Source organism: Aythya marila, assembly GCF_965140915.1.
Source record: "Aythya marila genome assembly, chromosome: 10".
Classification (NCBI taxonomy): domain Eukaryota; kingdom Metazoa; phylum Chordata; class Aves; order Anseriformes; family Anatidae; genus Aythya; species Aythya marila.
Window position 1 is genome coordinate 9333308 of NC_139051.1, and position 18485 is coordinate 9351792.

At 62.1% G+C, this 18485-nt stretch overlaps 2 protein-coding genes across 3 annotated transcripts in view; one reads left to right on the plus strand and one right to left on the minus strand.

The window, feature by feature from the left end:
- The window catches only part of WDR6 (WD repeat domain 6), a 13048-nt gene extending 9230 nt beyond the window's left edge, over nt 1-3818 (plus strand). Inside the window, exon 7 of the mRNA XM_082768157.1 lies at nt 3654-3818. Coding sequence (XP_082624283.1) covers nt 3654-3679 — 26 coding nt within the window. The 3' untranslated portion in view covers nt 3680-3818. The remainder of the gene's footprint in view (nt 1-3653) is intronic.
- Nucleotides 3819-5998: 2180 nt separating this feature from the next.
- On the minus strand, nt 5999-17772 carry IMPDH2 (inosine monophosphate dehydrogenase 2). Of its 2 annotated transcripts, XM_082768372.1 has the most exons (15): nt 17618-17772; nt 17447-17495; nt 17250-17351; nt 17029-17103; nt 16432-16638; nt 14264-14351; nt 12815-13014; nt 11731-11821; nt 10998-11093; nt 9606-9677; nt 7328-7471; nt 7020-7164; nt 6792-6935; nt 6376-6459; nt 5999-6260 (listed from the first exon to the last, which is right to left on the minus strand). In XM_082768372.1, exons 1-15 carry the CDS (start codon nt 17713-17715, stop codon nt 6239-6241), a joined length of 1617 nt encoding a protein of 538 aa, XP_082624498.1. In that variant the 5' UTR covers nt 17716-17772; the 3' UTR covers nt 5999-6238. The 2 variants fall into 2 exon arrangements, with proteins under 2 accessions (XP_082624498.1, XP_082624499.1); XM_082768373.1 differs by lacking the exon at nt 9606-9677.
- Between the last annotated feature and the right edge of the window lie 713 nt (nt 17773-18485).

Consider the following 18485-nt stretch of genomic DNA (forward strand, 5'->3'; position numbering starts at 1 on the left):
GCCATCTTGGGCGCTGCCCGGCGGCCATCTTGGGGGCTGCGGGCGCCGCGGCGCCATGTTGGGTGTGGCGGGCGGTACGGCGCCGCCATGCTGGGTGTGGCGGGCGGGCTGGGGAGGGGGCACGGCCACAAACGGGGGGCACCGGGCACGGCCCCAGTAGGCGGGGGGCAGCGGGGGGCTGCGGGCCCTGCAGAGCCGGGATCCCACGGGGCTGAGCCGGCACGGCACGGCCTGGCACGGCGGTGTTGGCGGGGAGGCTGCGGGGCGCAGAGGGGAGCCCCCAGGACAGCCCCATGCAGTGCCCCCAGCCCCGCTGCTGCCCCCCGGCATGGGGAGCCCCAACCCGGCCGGGCTGCGGGGACAGGGACCAAAAGTGACCACACCAAAAGTGTCAACACCACGGGCACACACACGCTACTGGGCCGTGAAACGGGGCACGGGGCTGTGCACCCCACTGTGTGCCTGCAGCCCCAGCTCCCCCCATGCTGGGCACCCGCTGCCTGCAGCCCCTTATGGGCCCGGCCCCGCAGGGAGGAGGTGGAAGCGATGGGGTCACGCCCTGCTGCTCGCCATCACGGCCGCGGTGCCCGCTGTGCCCTGCGCTGTGCCAGCTCCCCCAGCGCCACCACCCCTGCAGACATTGGGTCCCCTCCTCGTGTCCCCAGCTGCAGCACCAGGGCCCCGGGGGGGCCGGCAGCAGCTCCCCACAGGCAGCCACCCAGCCCCAGCCTGGCTTCCTGGTGGGGCCATGCTGCAGCCCCGTGCCCCGGGGCCTGGTTTGTGGGGAGCCGGTATCCAGGAAGCGCCCAAACCCCCATCCGTGGCAGCCCGGAGCACGTGGGCCCCCCACCGCCCTTCCCTCCGTGCCGTGGGGGGGCCTCTCTGCCCGCAGGGCCTGAACCGGTTCCTCCAGGGCTTATGTGCACGGCAGGGCGAGGGCGATGCCGGCGGCGCAGCCCTTTGTTTGGGTGCCCTCAGGAACCCGGCAGCTCCTCCATGGGTCCTGCAAATCCGAAACTTGAAGTGGGGGACACAGCCCCGCCGTGGGGACAGCCCCCCCAGGCAGCCCCCGAGCTGGGGTGCTCCCTGCACCACCCACAGCCAAGAGGTGATCTGAGAATTGCTGCTCACACCAGACCAACTGCTGACTGTCCGCAGGGCAGGAGCCGCCCAGGACCCCCTGCCTGGCTGCCGGGGGGGGGGTACACATCCACGCTGGGCTGATGTCCCCCCCCCGGAGCCGCTCGATGGGGCCTGTAGAGCAGGGCTGGGGCTGGCTCTGTCCGTCTCCATCACCAGAGCACCAGGGGGGGCCCAGCACATGGCAGCGCCGTCCTTGCGCAGCTCCTTGCAGCAGAGGAAAAGGGCTCCTGTGCACGCTGTGCGGCCCGGGGGGGCTCTCAGAGGTGCCGAAAGAGCTTTGGACAGACACGACATCCCCGATGGCTCTCTGGCTGCGCGCTCAGCGGGAGTGATCGTGTCATTCCAAAGCCGTCTCTCTCTGGGGGCTGGATCCTGCCCGAGCACCGCTCACCCCGTGCTGGCACACGGCCTCCTGCCGCCTGTCGACACCCCGGGGTCGGGGAGAGCCCCGCACGGGCTGGCGGTGGCACGAGGCTCATGCAGCATCTCGGGACCCATGAGCCCCAAAGCAGGTGGCCACGTCCCCGCTATGGCCAGGAGCTGGAGGCCACCGCTCAGCACGCTGGCCCTGGTGGCTCGTCCCCAGGAAGCGAGCTGCTATCTTTAGCCATCAAGAGCACGAGCCCACCGGAGAGCCCCCAGAGTGCGGGGCTGAGCCACGAGGCCGGCCGGGATGCCCCACTGCACCCCCTTGCTCCCCGCACGGCCCCACGCAGGGGTTAGAGCAGGGCGAGCGGCGTGGGGACAGTGGGTGCACGGCGGTGGCGGCTGAGGCAGAGGCGGGAGCGCGGGTAACGAAATCCCAGGGCAGCTGGGCGCAGCGGGGACAGCTGCTTTTGGGATTCCGTTGCCCGCGCCGGCGCCGCGGAAGGACGGGCATGGGGGGCCACCGCCCTGCACCCGGCTCAACCGGGCCGAGGGGGAGAAGGGCGACTTACCGCCAGGGTGGAGGAGCCGTACAGGGGCCACGGCCGGGCCGGTTGTGGCTGGGGGTGCTGGGAGAGGTTGTGCCAGGGTTGTGTCGCTGCTCCCCCCTCACCGCGGGCCAAGTGCCAAGGGGAGGGCCACGAGGAAACGGCTCCGAACAAAGCCCCGGTGGGGCAGGAGCATCTGGTGCCACCGGAGCAGCCCTCAGCGGGGCCCGGAAACCTGAGCCGGCCCCGAGGGAGGGCACCCGCCTCGGCACCTGTGCCGGGGGTGCCGGAGACGGGCACAGCGCGGCCCCCCCGCTGCCGCCAGCCCCGTGTCACCCGGCCCTGGCAAGGAGAAACTCGGGCACCCGGGGAAATGAAACCGTCCCCTGCCCTGCGGGGAATCCCGACGGCTCCCCTACCCCGTAGCAGGGTCCCGGTGTGCTGGCAGGAGCGGTTCTGTGACCGACACCGGGGGCTTCCCGTTACACCTGGCCCTGGCTCTGGCCCCAGGCAGGTGGCACGGGGAGGGGGCTGCGGCTCCGTCCCAGCCCCCCACCACCGTGCCCCCAGCTCCCCTCTGAGCACAGCACAGACGGGGAAACGGGAACTGGGGAGGCCACGGCAGCACGGCGAGGCTACCGGGGCTCCACCGTGCCACGGGGCGACACCGGGGCTGCCCACCCCGCACCGGGGGCATCGCCCCCAGCCCCACAGAGCAGCGGGAGCCCGGTGGGCACTGCCAGCACCGCCCGGTGCCCGCTGCTCCGGGGCTGAGCGCCCCTCTCTCAGCGGGACAGCCCCGGGACCGGCTCCCCACGGCCCCCCACGGGGCTCCGCGCCCCCCGGTCCCCTCCCGAGCCCCCCGGTGCAGGGCGGCCGAGCCCCCCGTCCCCTTCCCGGTGCGGCACGGCGCTGCCCGCCGCCGCTCACCTCCACCCGCCGGGCACCCGCGGCTCCGGTGAGACCTCCCCGGTGGCTCGGGGCCGTGGGGACCCCCCCGGGGCAGGGCCGGGGCAGAGCGGGGAGCCCCGCAGGCAGCGCTCCGCCGCCGTGCCGCCCGCTTCCCCTTCCCCGCCGCTGCCGGTTTCGGTTTTGCTCCGGAGCCGGGGCCAAAGCCCGCCCCGGGCGGACCCGGAGCCAGCGGAGCCGCCCGCTCCGGGACTCCCCGGCTTCAGCCCCGCTAACGGGACCCCCGTTATCCCCCCTCCGGTGTCCCCCCGGTGTCCCCCGGTGTCCCCGCCACCCCGACCCCTCCCCACGGGTGCCGGTGTCACGGGCTGGGTGTGAGGGGGCGAGAAGCGATGGTGGCGGTGGTGTTTTTTGGGGGGGGGGGCGAACACCCCCATCACGGCCCCGAGCCCACCGGGGGCGCCCCGCGTGGGGACCGGGCGGGATATGGGGGGGGGGGGGCACCGGGAGGGGCGGGGCCGCGCCCGCGGCCCCGGCGGCCACAAAATGGCGGCGGCGGCGCTGAGGCGGCTGGGCCGGGAGGGAGCGGGGCTGGCGGCACGGTGCGGGTCGGGGGGACCTGGGGGGGCTCGGTGGGGGTCTGGGGGGGGTTTCACGCCGGTACTGAGGCAGCCCCGGTCCCCGCAGGGCGCCGTGGCGCGGTTACCGGCTGACCCCGGCGGACGACGAGCTGTACCAGCGGACGCGGGTGACGGTGCTGAAGCCCGAGAGCCCCGGCAGCGCCTTCATCGAGGGCTACAGCCCCCGCGGCTTCACCGTCAGCGGCAGCGTGGTGGTGGGGCCCTGCGCCGTGCTGCCCCGCGCCATCCTGCAGTGGAACGTGAGTGTGGGACGGGACCGGGACCGGGAATGGGGTCGGGACGGTGCCGGGGTCGGTCCCGAGCCGCCCCGTTCATCCCCGTGTTATCCCCGCAGGTCGGCTCGTGGCAGGACATCTCCTTCCAGAGCCTGGCACTGTTCCGCCTGCTGGAGCCCCCGGTTGGTACGTGGGGAACCGGTACCCAAGGGGAAGGTGTTGGGGGCTCGGGGGGGCTCCCCGCCAGCCCCCATCCGTCTGCCCCCGCCGTGTCCCGTTGCAGAGGTGCTGGTGCTGGGTACCGGGGACAGGGTGGAGCGGCTCCATCCCGCCGTGCTGAAGCAGATGCGGGCGTGTGGGATCGCCGTGGAGGTGCAGGACACGGTGAGGGGGACGTGGGGGTATCCCGGGGGCACAGGCGGGCTGCAGGGAGGGGGTCGTGGCCCCTTCCCCCTCCTGACCTTCTTCATCCTCTTTCCTTCCACAGCCGAACGCCTGCGCCACCTTCAACTTCCTATCGACCGAAGGGCGCCTCGTAGCCGCCGGGCTCATCCCCCCGCGGGGCACCTACAAGGAGGGTTAGGTGCTGCCTGCCTCCGCCACGGACTGAGCGCCTCGTCCCTCGCCTGCCTGGCACCCAGGGGCTGCTGCGCTCCCCCCATCGCTGCTCCCGAGGGACAAACGCTGCGGGAGGAACTGGAGGGTGTGGGGAGAGGTCGGGGCTGCACAGCCCCCGGCACGCTGGGGGGCTCCCCCAGGAGAATACACACAGTGGAAGTACAGAGCGCTTGTCTGGTGGTTAATGCACGGCAGAGCCACGTGTGCCTGCTGCCAGCAGTGCTGTTGGTGCAAGCACAGGCCTGCGGTGCTGCCTGGTGGTGTCCCCGGCCTGCCCGAGGCTCTGCTGTGGGGTTTTGTGTTTGTGGGGTCCCTGGGGAGCCCCAAGCTGCTGTGGGTTACCCGTGGTGTTTGCTCTCCCTCTCCATGTGGGCTTGAACAGCTCAAGCAAGGGATACGGAGCAGGGCACAGAGGGGATGCTGCTGCAGTCCCTGGCCTTCAGTCAGGCCGTGGCTTAGCTTTGCTCAGCAAGCTGGCTGTGCTAATTAACGCTTGGCACTGATATGATTAGTTTGTAATTCAAGGCTCTGCTTTTAGCAAGTGCAAATCTAATTTGACACTGCTGTTCTACAGAGCTTTTTTTTTTTTTTTTGAGGCCGTGTTAGAGCCACAAAGTACGGGTGGTAAATCCAAAGTTGTCAGCAAGAGTCATGTTTGCACTGGGGGGGAACTGCTACAGGTGTGAAATACCTTTGGCAGCTGGTGCTGCAAGCTAACCTGGGCGGGCAGGAGTGGTTTGATGGGCAGTCATGCAGAAAAACAAACCTCCCAGCGGTTACAGGCCCACAAGCTGGTGTTTGGTTGGGAGCCTGTGTTTGAGTTCACTGTCCATGTGCCTGCCAGCAAACACCCATGGTGTGCCCCTGCCAGAGCCCTGACACCAACAGGCTCCTGGGGCAGGGCTGTGCCTCCAGCATGGGGTTGGTGCAGGGCTGGGTGGTGCAGGGGTGGGAGACGTTAGGGGATGTTTAGGGGAGGACACGATGACGAGGAGAGCGCCCAGCCTGGGAAAACACAGCTATGAAGGGCCCGTGGGTGCAGGCAGGTGTGTGTCTGCACACTTACACAAGCACCTACACGTCGCTGCACCAGTCAGAGCAGGGCCCGCAGCAGTTTGGCAGCTCCCAGCAGCGGTTAAAGGCCCCGTGACAACCCTTTCTTTTCCTGCCCAGGGGCCACCCCTTTTCTGCTCTCAGCCAGGCTGGTTTGTGAATGCCCTGAGCTGCGTTAACCATTCAGCTCTATCAAGGGACTGTCCTTTCTTGAGTTTCCCCTCAGTGCCCCTGTGGGGACGTCAGCTCCCCTTAGTGGCTTGGAGGGAGATTCCTGACTTCTCAGGGACACCTCAGCAAAGGCCCCTGGAACTGTGACAGTGCCTGGAGGCACACAAGTATTTATTTTTTTAATACTTCTGAACTCAGAGCACTTCCTGCCTTTTCACTCACGCTGTTCCGCCACCCTTCAGGGTGCAGGATGGGAAGGACAGCGCCAGTGAAGGCAAATCTGCAAGGGCCGTAGAGAGGGGAGGGCTGGCTTGGGCTCTGGACACACACCCACTGCACATCTTTTCCTCTTTTATTGTAAAACACGGCCAACACGTGCAAGGCTCCAGCCTCCAGCCCAGCAGCACTGTTCCTGGGTAGGTGGCGGAGCCTTGAAGGTGATGATGAAGCAGCCAACAGACACAGGGAGCTCCAGGCAGCCCACAAGAAGAATGGCACCTCTGCAGCACGAGCAGCTCCTGGGTGGGGTGGCACAGGGCTGGGTGGCACAATGACGGACACAAAGGGGCCTCCTTCAGAAGAGGCGCTTCTCGTACCTGCGAGGACAGCAGCAAACCAGAGAGACCTTTTACCGACCTGAAAGGGCCAGAAGGGCAGCTAGGAACACGAGGTGCTGAGGGCTGAGCACTGGCCCCGGGCAGAGGCACTTACGAATGGAGGCCGTGAACCCCTCCTTCCACCTGGGCAGACGTCGTCCTCTTCTCGAACTTCAGCTCTCCCGAGTACATCATGGCTCTGAGGAGGAAGCACAGCCAGTCAGGTGCCAGAGTGCAGAGAAAAGCGGCTCTGACACCTTCTGCTGGAGCAGCTGGGACTAGGCAGGCACTGCTTCCTCCAGCCGGGGCCAGAAGGATCGTTGTGGTGCTCCCGAGAGCCAGGCAGAGCGAGATGCCACCACATTTGGGGCCCAGCCCACAGAACGTGCCACAGGAGACCACGCTCCTGCAGCTCTGGAGCTGGCAAGTGTACCAGGCAGAACGCCCTGCAGTGTGGGCACAGCCCACAGAGACCCCCCAGGGCAGCACCGTGTCCCGACCAGGGACAAGCAAGCGAGGGGAAGCACTCACCGGACTTGGGTCAGGCTCTTGGCACCGATATCCTGGCAGGAATGCTGGATGCCGGCAATCAGGTAGGGAATGAACTTGTGGATAGAGCCCTTATCCTGCACCGCGCCAGAGACCCCCTGGGCCACTTTGATTTTGTCTGTCTCGCTGCACGGGAGCAAAACGGAGAAAGTCTGTGAAGCAGATGGGCCCCAAAAGCTTGCTCTGCTGCCCCAAAGCACCATCGCTCACCTGAAATAGCGGTTCTGGCTGCCCAGGTTCTTGTCCATGGCATCCAGCGAGCCCATACCGCGGTATTTCTTCAGCCGAATCCCATCCGAGAAGAAGTACTCGCCCGGGGCCTCCGTGGTGGCAGCCAGCAGGGAGCCCATCATCACTAGTGCAAGGGATCACCAAGAGCAGCGTGTCAGCAGCAGGAAGGCCCCCGAACCCTCGAGGTGACGGGCACGGCTCCAAAACTGTCGGGTGTGCACCCTTGTGCCCAGCCCAGTGCCGTGCAGAGCCCCTGCTGGGGGGCTGCCCACATGCTGGGTGCTCACCTGTGGAGGCCCCGAGCGCGAGGGCCTTGGCTATGTGCCCCACCGTCTGGATCCCTCCGTCTGCAATCACGGGGACGCCGAACCTCCTGGCGTACTCGGACACCTTGTACACCGCCGTGGCCTGGGGGCGGCCGCACGCCAGCACTACAGGTGGGGAGAGAGCAGAAAAAGGGGGCTCGGTGCCGTGCAGCAGCGCGTCCCCACCCCAGCAGGCCCTTCAGGCTTGCAGCACACACATGCTCCAGCACTCAGGAACGCACAAATCCCCCGAGGAGCTCCAAGGGCTGTGGTGACCTGGGCTCTGGGGTCTTCGGGGTAACACTGGGAGCGAGCCAGGACTCCCAGCTCCTCCCAGTCAGGCAGGGAGCTGGGGAAGGAAGCGGGGCAGGCTCTGAAAGCCCCTCTCCAGAGCACCCCTAGGCACATCCCGCCTCTCACCCCTTCTCCTAGCAGTGCCAGCCCTTCGCTGTGTGCCAGCAGCTGCCTGGTGCGCCCCTGGCACGGCGAGGCAGCTGGCTGGGAGAGAGCTGATATGTGTATATACACGTACACGTGTTTGCATATAGATATATATAATCTGCACGCACACACACAAACACACATGCAGCAGTGGAAAAGGCAACGGGCAGGATGATTAGACGGCGTACAGGGAATCATTTTTGTTCCTGCCTCACGAGGCAATGATCATTTGGTGGAGTTTAGCTGCCCCACGGGAGGGAGTTCGTTAGCTCCGCATTTACCTGCTCTTCCCAGTCGCTAGCAGTTAGAGGCTTTCCACTGAGCATGGAAGGCTTGAGGGAAAACCAGCACAGGGCATGTCTTGTAACACGTTTGTCAGCTGCAGGCATGCAAGTATGCTGAGACAAGCTGCTCTCGTGGAGACTTCCCTTCCCCACAATTAACTGGAAGCCTTTTCTTCAGTCACAGTTAGTCTGATACAGCGGATAAGATTACGGACATGCAGGATTAGTACTTCAGAGTGCAGACTCCAGGTGTGGTTTAGCCTGCTGGCAGCAGCACTGGCAGCGCACATCCCTGACACGTTTGCCAAGGCCAAGAGGCTGCGATTGCTCCCTTCCCAGAGCTCAGCAGCAAGTGCTGAGAGAGGGAAGCCAGGCAGAGATCATGAAAGAAAGGGTTTTAATCGAACAAAACTGCGTCAAGCCAGGTCTCAGCCAGCCAGGGAGTGTCTGCCAGGTACAAGATGAATGGCGTTAGGCTTAAAGAGATGGTCTCACTTGGTACCACGCTGCTAAAGGCCACGTTGGGGCTGCAAAATGCTGCAAAGAAAGAGCTCTGTGGAGAGAAGGAAGTGATTCGGGAGGGTCTGAAGCCTGGGGTCTACGCCACTGTGCCATAGACGGAACCAGGAGACGGAGCCTGCGGAAACCTCACGACAGCCACCACTGAGACCAGCCCTTTAAGGAACTGCTTGGCTCGGGGCCCCTGGGAGCATCACGCTGCTCTGGCTGTCCCAGGGCCCAGTGCCACAGCTTCCAAGTGCAGGCTTCCAAAGCAGGGTTCAGAGCACGCACACACCAAGTAGTGGGGGTGAGGGTTTGTCTTTTTTAGCCTATCTGCAAAGGGTGGCCCTACAAGATCAACCGCTGGAGAAAACCTTCCAGGATCTGCCACAGAAACCCCTTTCCCTCTGAGGTGCTTCAGAACAGGGAGGAAGGGCAAAAACCAAGGGTCACCTTCAGCGTCTGCTCAGGCAGCATCAGAGGAGTGCTGAGCAGACAGAGCTGCACCCTGTGCTCGGGGGGGAGCCTTTCTCTCCCCGTAAGGATCAGGCATCAGCGGGGAAAGATGTGGTCCTGGTATGCAGCTGCCAAGCTGGCCACGGGCAGTCCCTTTGTGACCCCAGGGGAGCCAGCTTCAGGCAGAGCTCAGCCAGTGCACAACTTCCCAACAGCTGGGGCCAGATCTAGAGGAGGATTGAGGACTGCTTGGGGATTGTCTCCTGGTGCTGGATCAGCGGGTGTGTGCCCAGCTAGGGAGCCAGCAGGTGCTGCCAGGAGGCTCCTGGACTGGATTTTGGAGTGGAGGGTGGCCAGGCCTGAACGCCATCAGTTTTGACAGCTGGGACCCTGCTTTAGGAATTCGGAAAGGCTTCTCAGCTTCAATTTCAGATTCAAAACCAGTATCCAAAGCCACAAAACCCCAAGTGCATCTACAGCTAAATTATTCTCAAACAAGCAGTAGGGCCATGTGCAGCCAAATCAGGGTCCTGCTTCAAGACACGTAATTAGGGTTGGGAACAGGGCAAGTGACTTACTATAGGTGCCCGTGACAGTAGAAGGGCATTTGGGGCTGTGGGACTTTAGGTCTGGAGGGATCTTTGGAGCAGCTAAACAAAAACAAACACACACATTTTAGAGACAGAAGAACAGCAGCAGAACAAAGGACCCCAGCAGTGACCTGCGACTAGGCAGAGCGTACGGTGTGGGACAGAGCTGACCTCGCAGACCCTTCCTAGCCCGAGCCAAGCCACAGCCAGTCCCAAGGCAGCCAGGCCCGGCTGTGCGCAGCGCATGCTCGCCCTGCCCCAGCAGCCATCCAGAGAAATAACCCACTAACCCCGAGAACCAAAGCTCTTGTCCTAAAGAGGGGCCAAAAAACCCGGGGAGCTGTGGTTAAGGGTTTTGCAACCCCATCTGCTGTGGGGTGCCACGCTCTAGCTGTGCTCTGCTCCTTCCCCCAGGCCAGCACCCAGCCCTACCTCCTGTGGCACCCTCTGGAGACGTTCACCGTGCTGCAGAGCAGAGCACGCCTCTGCCTCGGGGCCAGAGCAGGACATGAGCACCCCGGTTCTGCTCCTGCCGTGGAGGCATCGCTCTGATGCCGGCTGGGAGGCGGCCAAAGGCACCGCAGCCTCCCCGCAGAGGTCACCTGGGGCAGCCTGCCCTGGCTGGGAACCCCCCGCAGCAGGCAAAGCGAGAGCACAGCCCAGGCCCAGGGCTGCTCCACGGCTCCACGCTGCAACCAGGGGGGCACTAACGCAGCGCCTTCACCCGTCGGCCACCCTCTTGCTGCCTCCTGTGGCAAAGACCAAGGTGTTCGCACCTCACGCTGCCCCCTCTGCCCCTCCTCACCTGCCAGGCTCAGAACACGAGGACTCAGAGCAGCCTTCCTGCAGGCCCTGGGGACGCCCTCTCCGCCTCTCAGCTAAGGGCGGCACTGCCTCTGCCCAGCACAAGCTCCAGCTAATCGCAGAGACAACGGCCAGAAACCCCGTTCCAGCCTGGAAGTCGCAGAAAGGCATCGAGCCCAGCAGACAATACTCAAGCACCACGCACACTACTGCCAGGGGGAAGGAGAGCAGAGGGCCTGGTGCATTAAACCCATCCCCACGGCTGCTTTTGGGGACGGAGAGCTCACGCAGAGCCCACCCCACCCCGAGGCAGCGGCTCCTGCCGGGCAAAGCCACACGTGCCACACCTGCTCTACCCAGTGCGGGTCAGTACTGGGAAATGCCTTTGCTGCTGCTGCCACCCCAAAGGTTTGAGCCCAGGGATGTGCGTCCTGGACAAAGGGGCAGGAGCCGGCCTGCTGTTAGACGCTGCCGTCGCAGCGGGAGAAGTCTGTCCGGGCTGGGCTGCTTTTCAGCAGAGTACCTCTACGGAACGGATGTCTTCAGCCTATCTGGGAGACAGCCGATCCCTCTCACCTTCCTGCGTGATGCAGATGGAGCCACTGCCCATCCCGACCCTCAGGGCATCGACCCCTGCGTCAATGAGGTTCTTGGCCTGAGCAGCGGTCACAACTGTGGGGAGCAGAAACCAGTTGGAAGAGAGACAAACGGATCCGTGCACGACACCGCTCTGCCCTGGTGCTCGCCCCCGCGGCTGCACACCCCCCCCTCCACCAGCTGTGTGCCTGTGCCAGGGCCAGGGCTGCCTGTCCCCTGCCACCACACCTCTCTGCAAAAGCAGGAGTCGAGTTCTGTCCCAGCTGCCCCCGTTAGATGGGATGACAGCGGCCTGTCAGGCTACCTCACACCCAAAGGCTGAGGGAGCTGGGGGCACCGCCTGGTGCCAAACACCCTTGAGGCAGGGAATGTTTCCATTAGATCTCTGCAGACAGCAATATTCAGTATTATTAGCCAAAATTTTAAATTGGTGTGTAGAAGAGGCTAAAGTATAGGCTCTTAATTAGAGGCCACCAAGCAGGGTAGCACACTGTGCTGCAGAATGAAGGTTTCAAACTACTTGCAGCAGTGGCAGCAGCAGGGTACTGCCCTGTATCTGCAGAGCGGTCTCCCTCTGTCCCCCAAGCCAGACGACACCATTTTAAGTTCAGACATTTACCGACTGGCTCATTTCATTCACGTCCCCGCAGCACCCTCTATGCCTAAGCAGCAAACATACTCCAGAAATGAGAAGTCTTCAACACATGCCTACCATTTCCTCCAATAACTTGTAGGTTGGGGTACTTCTCCTTAATGTATTTAATCATGTTGATCTGGAAGATGGAGTTCCCCTGAGAGGAATCCTGCAACAGAAAGAAACCCAATTTCAACCAACATTTCTACAAAAAGGTTATAAATACAGCTCTGGAAGAACCTCAGATCTTTACTGTGCTTTCTGGGATCTCTGCTAAGCTGGCTGAGCAGCCAAATATAACACCCCAAGTTGAGCATGGAACCAGAGGAGAAGCTGTTGTCCAGACAGCAATGTACCTCCCCATGTGAGGCAGTTTTATCATAAAGACTTCAGGAGCATCCCTCACTCTAAAATCCTGCAGCTTCCCCACTACCTGCAGTAACAAGCAGCAGGTCTGGCTGCACTACAAACCAACTGCTCCATCAGCCTCGTCTCAAACTGCAGGTGAAACAAAGGCAGGAGGAACGCATCCCCCCTGCTATGCAGCAGAAATACCAGATGTCGACCACCTAGTGATCACGCCCTGCCAGTCTGTGGTGACCCAGGCAGTGTCTGTTAAACATTTCCAGCTGCAGCACTGCTCAGCCCTGCCCTCAGAGCAGGCAGACTTGCAAGCCAACAATCGATGAGAAAACAATGTGCAAATACCAGCAGGGACTGCTGTGCCTGAGAGCTTACAGGCCAGAGTGGAGACTGGCAGAGCAGCTCTGGGCTGCTGACCCTGAACAACACCAGGCAGAGAAGCAAACAACAAACGCTGAGCAGTTGAAGGTAAACTGTAAGTTGGACACAGAAAGCTAGTTAGAAACGTCACAGCATGGCGTCAACTGACAGCATTTCTTTTCTCAGCCTTGGGAACTTTGCCACATCCTACATATTCCCTGGAGGCCACACAAATTCCCAGGCCGGAGGAATATGGGGACTCAGACCTGAATGAAACCAAGAGGTCAATAAATGGTCACATTCTAACACTTCTCACTACAGGTCCCTTTGTGACTGCCCTGCTGCTGTCCCACTGTCAGAGGGATTTGTTGGCACGGGATCTCCAGCCCACCCAACCCCTGGGGCCAGCACTGGCTCAGCAGCACCCCTGCGTGCTCACCAGCACCACCGCGTCCACGCCAGCCTGCACCAGGAGGTCCAGCCGGTACTTGTCGTCCTCGTGGGTCCCGATAGCAGCGCCACACAGCAGCTGCTTCTTGGAGTCCTTCGAGGCCAGAGGGTAGTCCCGGTTCTTCTTGAGATCCGTGCGGGCAATTATGGCCACCAGCTCGTCGTCCTCATTAACAATTGGCAGCTTGCCTGGAAACAAACAGAGAACATCACCAGGCGTTAGCCCTGGAGCCCAGGAGCATCAGGCAGGCAGGAACTGGCGAGGGGGTGATGAATCAAAGAGGTGGTATCAAATCTGCTCCTGCTCCTGGTAATAGGGTTAGCATAACCAACAATAAGGCAAGCATCCATAACGTGCAAGCAGGCTGCTCTCAGATCACCTTCCCTCCTCCTTTTTCCCCCTCTGTGGTGCCAGGGTGTGAGGACACCCATTAGCAGGGTAATTAAAGCCATCAGCGTTATCAAAGCCCAGGTGCTGGGCTGACAGGGTGACACCCACCAGGGAAGGGGATCCGTAATTACATGGGGGGCACGGGTCTTGTAAAATCAAGCAGCTGCAAGCCCTGAGTGGGACTCGGGCCAGAACTGCTGCTGGATGGCAAAAGCTGCCAGTCCCAAGTGGCCGGGGATGGCTCCACCATCTTCTGCTGCCTCTGAGGAGCGAGGGGATCATGTTCTCAGGCAGAGCCTGAGCCGGGGTTAGGATTATTTTATCGTGTGCTCATTACTAAGAATCTGACCCCATCTGCCGAGGGCCCAGGTGACTGAAAAATCTGTGTAACTGGGAATAATCCCTGTGAGCGAGAATTCTGGGAATTCTGTGCAACCGTGCTAAGTGCTAGAAATTGTAGATAACGAGCTATGCTGATTGCTGACATTTTTATGCAATAACGACTTTCTAATTATAACCACAACCCTGTGGCCAGCCCTCGTTCTGCCAAGGATCCATAAATGAACCTGCCTGTCCTCACTAGCGGCGGGTGGGGGTGCCAGCAGGCCTGGCTCAGCAAACAGACTGAGGAGCGGGCAGGGCTGGAAGAGGACTCAGTATTTTCACACTTACTGTAGGAAAAGTGAACCTTTGTAATAATTAAATCCACGACACCGTGCTGAAGTCAAACTACCAGCCCCAAACAGAGCTGAAGCCCAAACAGAGCTGAAGCTGGTGCCAGAACTGAAGATGTGTGGCTGGACAGCCAGGCGCTTTTCAGTCCCTGGGCTGCCAAGAATCCCCCAACTTCAAACAGCTTCACGATGAACGCACGTGAACTCTGTACCCTGGCAGAGGGCTGCGGGCACTCTCTCCCTGCTCTCCTTCCCTCGTGCTGGCACGCAGCCCCTCCGTGTTCCACCCCCTCAGGGACACGTGCCCCCCTCTCTCCCAGTGCTGCTCCGCGCTCCCGCAGCTCTCCGTCGCGTCACAGACGCTCGCAGGTACCTTTTTTACTCCTCTGCAGGATTTCATTTGCTTCTTTCAACATGACGCCAGCTGGGGCCACAACAAGGTCCTCCCGCTTTGTCATAATCTGGTGGGAGGGAGAAGATCAAGTCATACAGACTCCCGCGCACGGATCTGAAAATACCAAACCCCTTTGCCCACGTGAAACGCTCCACAGACAAAGGAGCCCACAGCCCAGCAACACGCCTCCAGACACGCACGGGAACAGCCTCCAATGCTCCGTCCCCGTGCAAGCGGTGGCCAGATGGGATCTGTCACGCTCAGCCCCCAAACCCATCGGTGCAGTGAAGCCAGGAGATGGCAGAGGGCCTCAGCAAGCCGAGGGAGAGCACCCGCAAGCTCTCGGATGACCCTTGCTTGGGATGTCACCCAAACAGCCTCCCTTTTAATAGGGCACGGGCATTTAAGGGCTGGAGATGCTTCCAGAGCCCCCTGCTGTCCCGGCAGAAACGCTGCCCCCGGCCCTGTGCTCGCAGCAGCCCCCAGCACAGGGCTCTGGCAGGACTCTGCTCAGAATAGCCCGCTGCTGCTGGGAAGGTCACTGGGGCAGAGGAGCTGCCTGACTCCAAACAAACACGCTCACCCACGCTCGCCCTGACAAACAAGCACCAAAACACAGCAGAAAGGCAAAGGGCAACGGCCGCAGCTGGAACACGGGGATATCTGACACGAGATACAGAAAATAGCCTTCACCGTGACACCGAACGTCAGCAGGGTGGCCCAGAAGAGTCCCAGCTCCTGGCTCCATCCTTGGAGACAGCCCCAGGCAACCTGCTCCAGCTGAGGGCGCCTCAGGCAGAGGGGCTGAGGAGGGACCGCGCGGCCCCTTCCACCCACAGAACTCACATGTGATGTTGCCATAAAAAGGCACCCGAGAAGGCCAGGCAAAGCTAAAAGGGCAGAGTGAACCTCAAGGAAGGGGGGTTAGTCACACACAGCAGAGAAAAGAAGGGATGTTTTAGTTAGTTATACCATAAGAATAGATATTTTCCATCAGGGAAGATGTTCACCCTGCCTGCATCCACCCAAAATCCTGCCCCTGACAAAACCCACATCTCAGGAAAAGCCTGGGAAAACAAAAATATCACAGAAATAGCCAGGTGTGCTCCCTAAGCCTGTGGGATCTCCCTGAGCTGCAGGAGAGCCGCGTGTTTAACTGGATGGCAACGCACGGGTCGGCAAGACCACTGCTGGACCTCGTGCGGAGGAAGATCTAGGGGACCATTCATCCATTTAGCCTCGTCTGGTGACAGAGGCAAACATCAAACCCTAAGAGCAAGCTTCCAGCTCCACGATGCTGAATGACACTCGGGAAGGATGAGAGGAGGTTCTCGTGCGGCTCTACTGAATGGGTCAGCACCGTTTCAAAGAGCCATGCACACTTTCAGAACCTGCTCCTGTTGTAGGGTTTCTGTTAGGGGTATTTATAGGAGATTTCAAACCAAACAAGGATGAGCATGTGATACCAGGTTTGGTCAGCAAGAGCTAAAAATAGTCGTGAGTCAAGAGCAGCAGCCGGCCCCGAGGCACCGCTGGTGCAACCCGACAGCACGCAGGTGTACGGTTACGCAGCTCGAGTAACAGCACCAGAGCTAACGGGAATCAACACCGCGCTGCACGGCGTGCTCCTGCGAGAGGGGAGCTTGGGAAGGCAGCATTATGAAAAGGAAGCCATCAATCTTCAAGTTCAGGGGGTTATTTTAAAAAGCCTGTATGAGACATGAAGGAGAAGGCGATCCAGAAAAGGAGGAGCAGCGCGTGGGGGCTCGCTGGGCTCAGCACAGCTGCCGCAGCCCCAGCCCACACCAGACACTACGCGGGACAGCGGCAGCAACACTGGGAACTTGTAAACCGAGGGGCAGCACCAGCTGTGGGGAGGACGGCTCCCACAGCACTGAGATAACCCCGCAGGAGGAGCTGCACAAACACCAACTGCGCAGCCACGCTCGTCCCTGCACTGCAGGAGTCACAGAGGGGATGTAAGCGAAGGAGATGCTCTCGCTTGGAAGCACGGAGCAGCCCTGCAGAGCTAACATGGAGCCTGCTACCTCCATCTGGCACAGCCTCCTCGCGGCCACGCACAGGCCCCTCTCCTCACCACAAGCCATGCTGCTTCCTACCGTAACGCTCATCCGACAGGCGCTCACCTCGCCCAGAGGCAGGTCGTGCTCCGACTCCTTCAGGAAGTCGATATCTCGGGATGAGATGATGCCAACCAGCTTGCCCCCCATCTTCCCGTTGTCCGTGATGGGAATCCCGCAGAATCCGTGACGAGCTTTCGCTTCGAACACGTCTCGCACTCTGTCGTTGGGGCTCAGCACCACGGGGTCTGTGATGAATCCTTGCTCGTATTTCTAAAAAGAAAGATTGAGCAGTGCTGCTGGGCTGAGCACAAGTTGGACGTGCACCTGGTGGATCACGGAGGTCTGCAACCACCCCACCAACAGGATGTGACATGGAGCAGCACCCAGGCTCGCTCAAGGCTCATTAGATTCCCAGGAGTTCCTGGAATAACCTCCTTGCTGAAATGAAGGGGAATATTCCCCCTCAGCCCTCAAAACCCACGCTGGGCACAGGAAAACGTGCAACAGGCGCAAAAGGTTTGCACGTGCAGCCGCACCAGCACCACCCCCGTGAAAAAAACAGAGCCCCAACACCCCTAACAGCCTCCCCTGGTGGCTGTGGCCCCTCCAGCAGGGCTGTGCCCCCAGCCCGGCTGCGGGGAGCCCCCCGTGCTCACTCACCTTCACCTTCCGCACCTCGTTGGCCTGGAACTCGGGGGTGCAGTTGTGGTGGATGAACCCGATTCCCCCGGTGAGCTGCGGGGACACGGAGGAGGCCGTGAGCGGCTGGCGAGGGGGGCACGAGCCCTCTCTGAGGGCACCCCAACAGGGATAAAACCCTGAGGGGCCCGATGGGGCCAGGCCTCGCTGTGTGCACCACGAGGTGCCGGGGCAGCGCTCACCGCCATGGCGATGGCCATGCCCGCCTCAGTCACCGTGTCCATGGGCGAGGAGACGAGCGGCGTCTTGAGGGTGATCCGCTTGGTCAGCGCCGAGGTCAGGTCCTGCGTGTGGGTGAGGAGACAAGGGCTGAGCGGCGGCGACCCCAAACCCACACGATCCCGGCCCAAAAAAAAGCCTCGTGGGGGCCCGCACTCACCACCTGGTCCGCCGTGAAGTCGATGTAGCCGGGCAGGATGAGGAAATCGCTGCGGGGACGGGACGGGGAGAGACCTCAGCACCCAGCCCTAAACCCCCCCTAAACCCCTTCAGACCCCCCCCAAACCCCCTTTAAACCCCCCCGAGCCGCTTCCCCCGGCCCCGTCCCCACTTGTAGGTGAGCCCATCGCCGCAGCTGAAGAGCTGCTGCGCCGTCAGCCCGTCGTCGGGCACGTAGCCGGTGCCGCCGCTGATGAGGTAGTCCGCCATGCCGCCCCGCTCCGCGCCGCACCGCGCCGCCTGCCCGCCCCGCTCCGCCCCGCTCAGCACCGACGGCGGCCGCCAGGGCTCAGGCGGCACCGCCCCGGCTCCCTCCTCCCGCCTTTCCCCGCCGCCATGGGGCTGTGGGGACGGTGTGGGGGCGGTTTGGGGACAGGAGGAGGGAAAAAGGGGTTGAGGTGTGGCGCTGAGGGGCGGCAGGGGGTCCCCTCGGCTCGCCCGCTGAGGGGGGAGGCAGCGGGCGCGAGGTGAAGCGATGAAAAGTCCGCCTCAGTGTGAGGGGTGCTGTGAGGTGGTGCAGGTTCCTGCTCTGGAAATAGCCAAAACCTGCCTGTGGAAATAGCCAAAACCATCTGAGGATGATCCTCAGAGGTCCCCACCAGCCTGGGGTTGATGGTGTTCCCCCAAATCACGCACCAGCCTCATGGGTGTCCCCTTCCCCAGAGCCACAGCACCACGCCACATGGATTGGTGATCCCCTGGCAGGGGCTTGGTGCATCCACGCATCACCCTCCTGCCCATGCCACCAGGAGAGAAGGGGCAGAGTCCCACCATGGAGGGGAGCTGCAGTGATCCCAGGTCCAGTATGAGGCATTCCCCCTCCTGGCAGACCCATTGGGGCATCAGGAAAGCTTCACGTGCTGTGTGCTTACAGAAGCACCTCCGAGAGGTCTCGATACACCAGGAGTGATTGGCCCCTTCTCCCCCTGCTCTGCTGTGGCAGTCTCTCCAAGGCAATCGAGAATGTGAACCTAAGATGT

What these genes read in the sequence shown, in the direction of transcription:
- IMPDH2 (XM_082768372.1), bottom strand. Translation starts at nt 17,715, where the DNA reads ATGGCGGACTACCTCATCAGCGGCGGCACCGGCTACGTGCCCGACGAC. An exon ending in ACTTCACGGCGGACCAGGTG is followed by an intron (nt 17,352 to 17,446) that starts GTGAGTGCGGGC and finishes ACCCACACGCAG; the next exon opens with GACCTGACCTCGGCGCTGAC. An exon ending in CATCTGCATCACGCAGGAAG is followed by an intron (nt 9,678 to 10,997) that starts GTGAGAGGGATC and finishes GTTTTTGTTTAG; the next exon opens with CTGCTCCAAAGATCCCTCCA.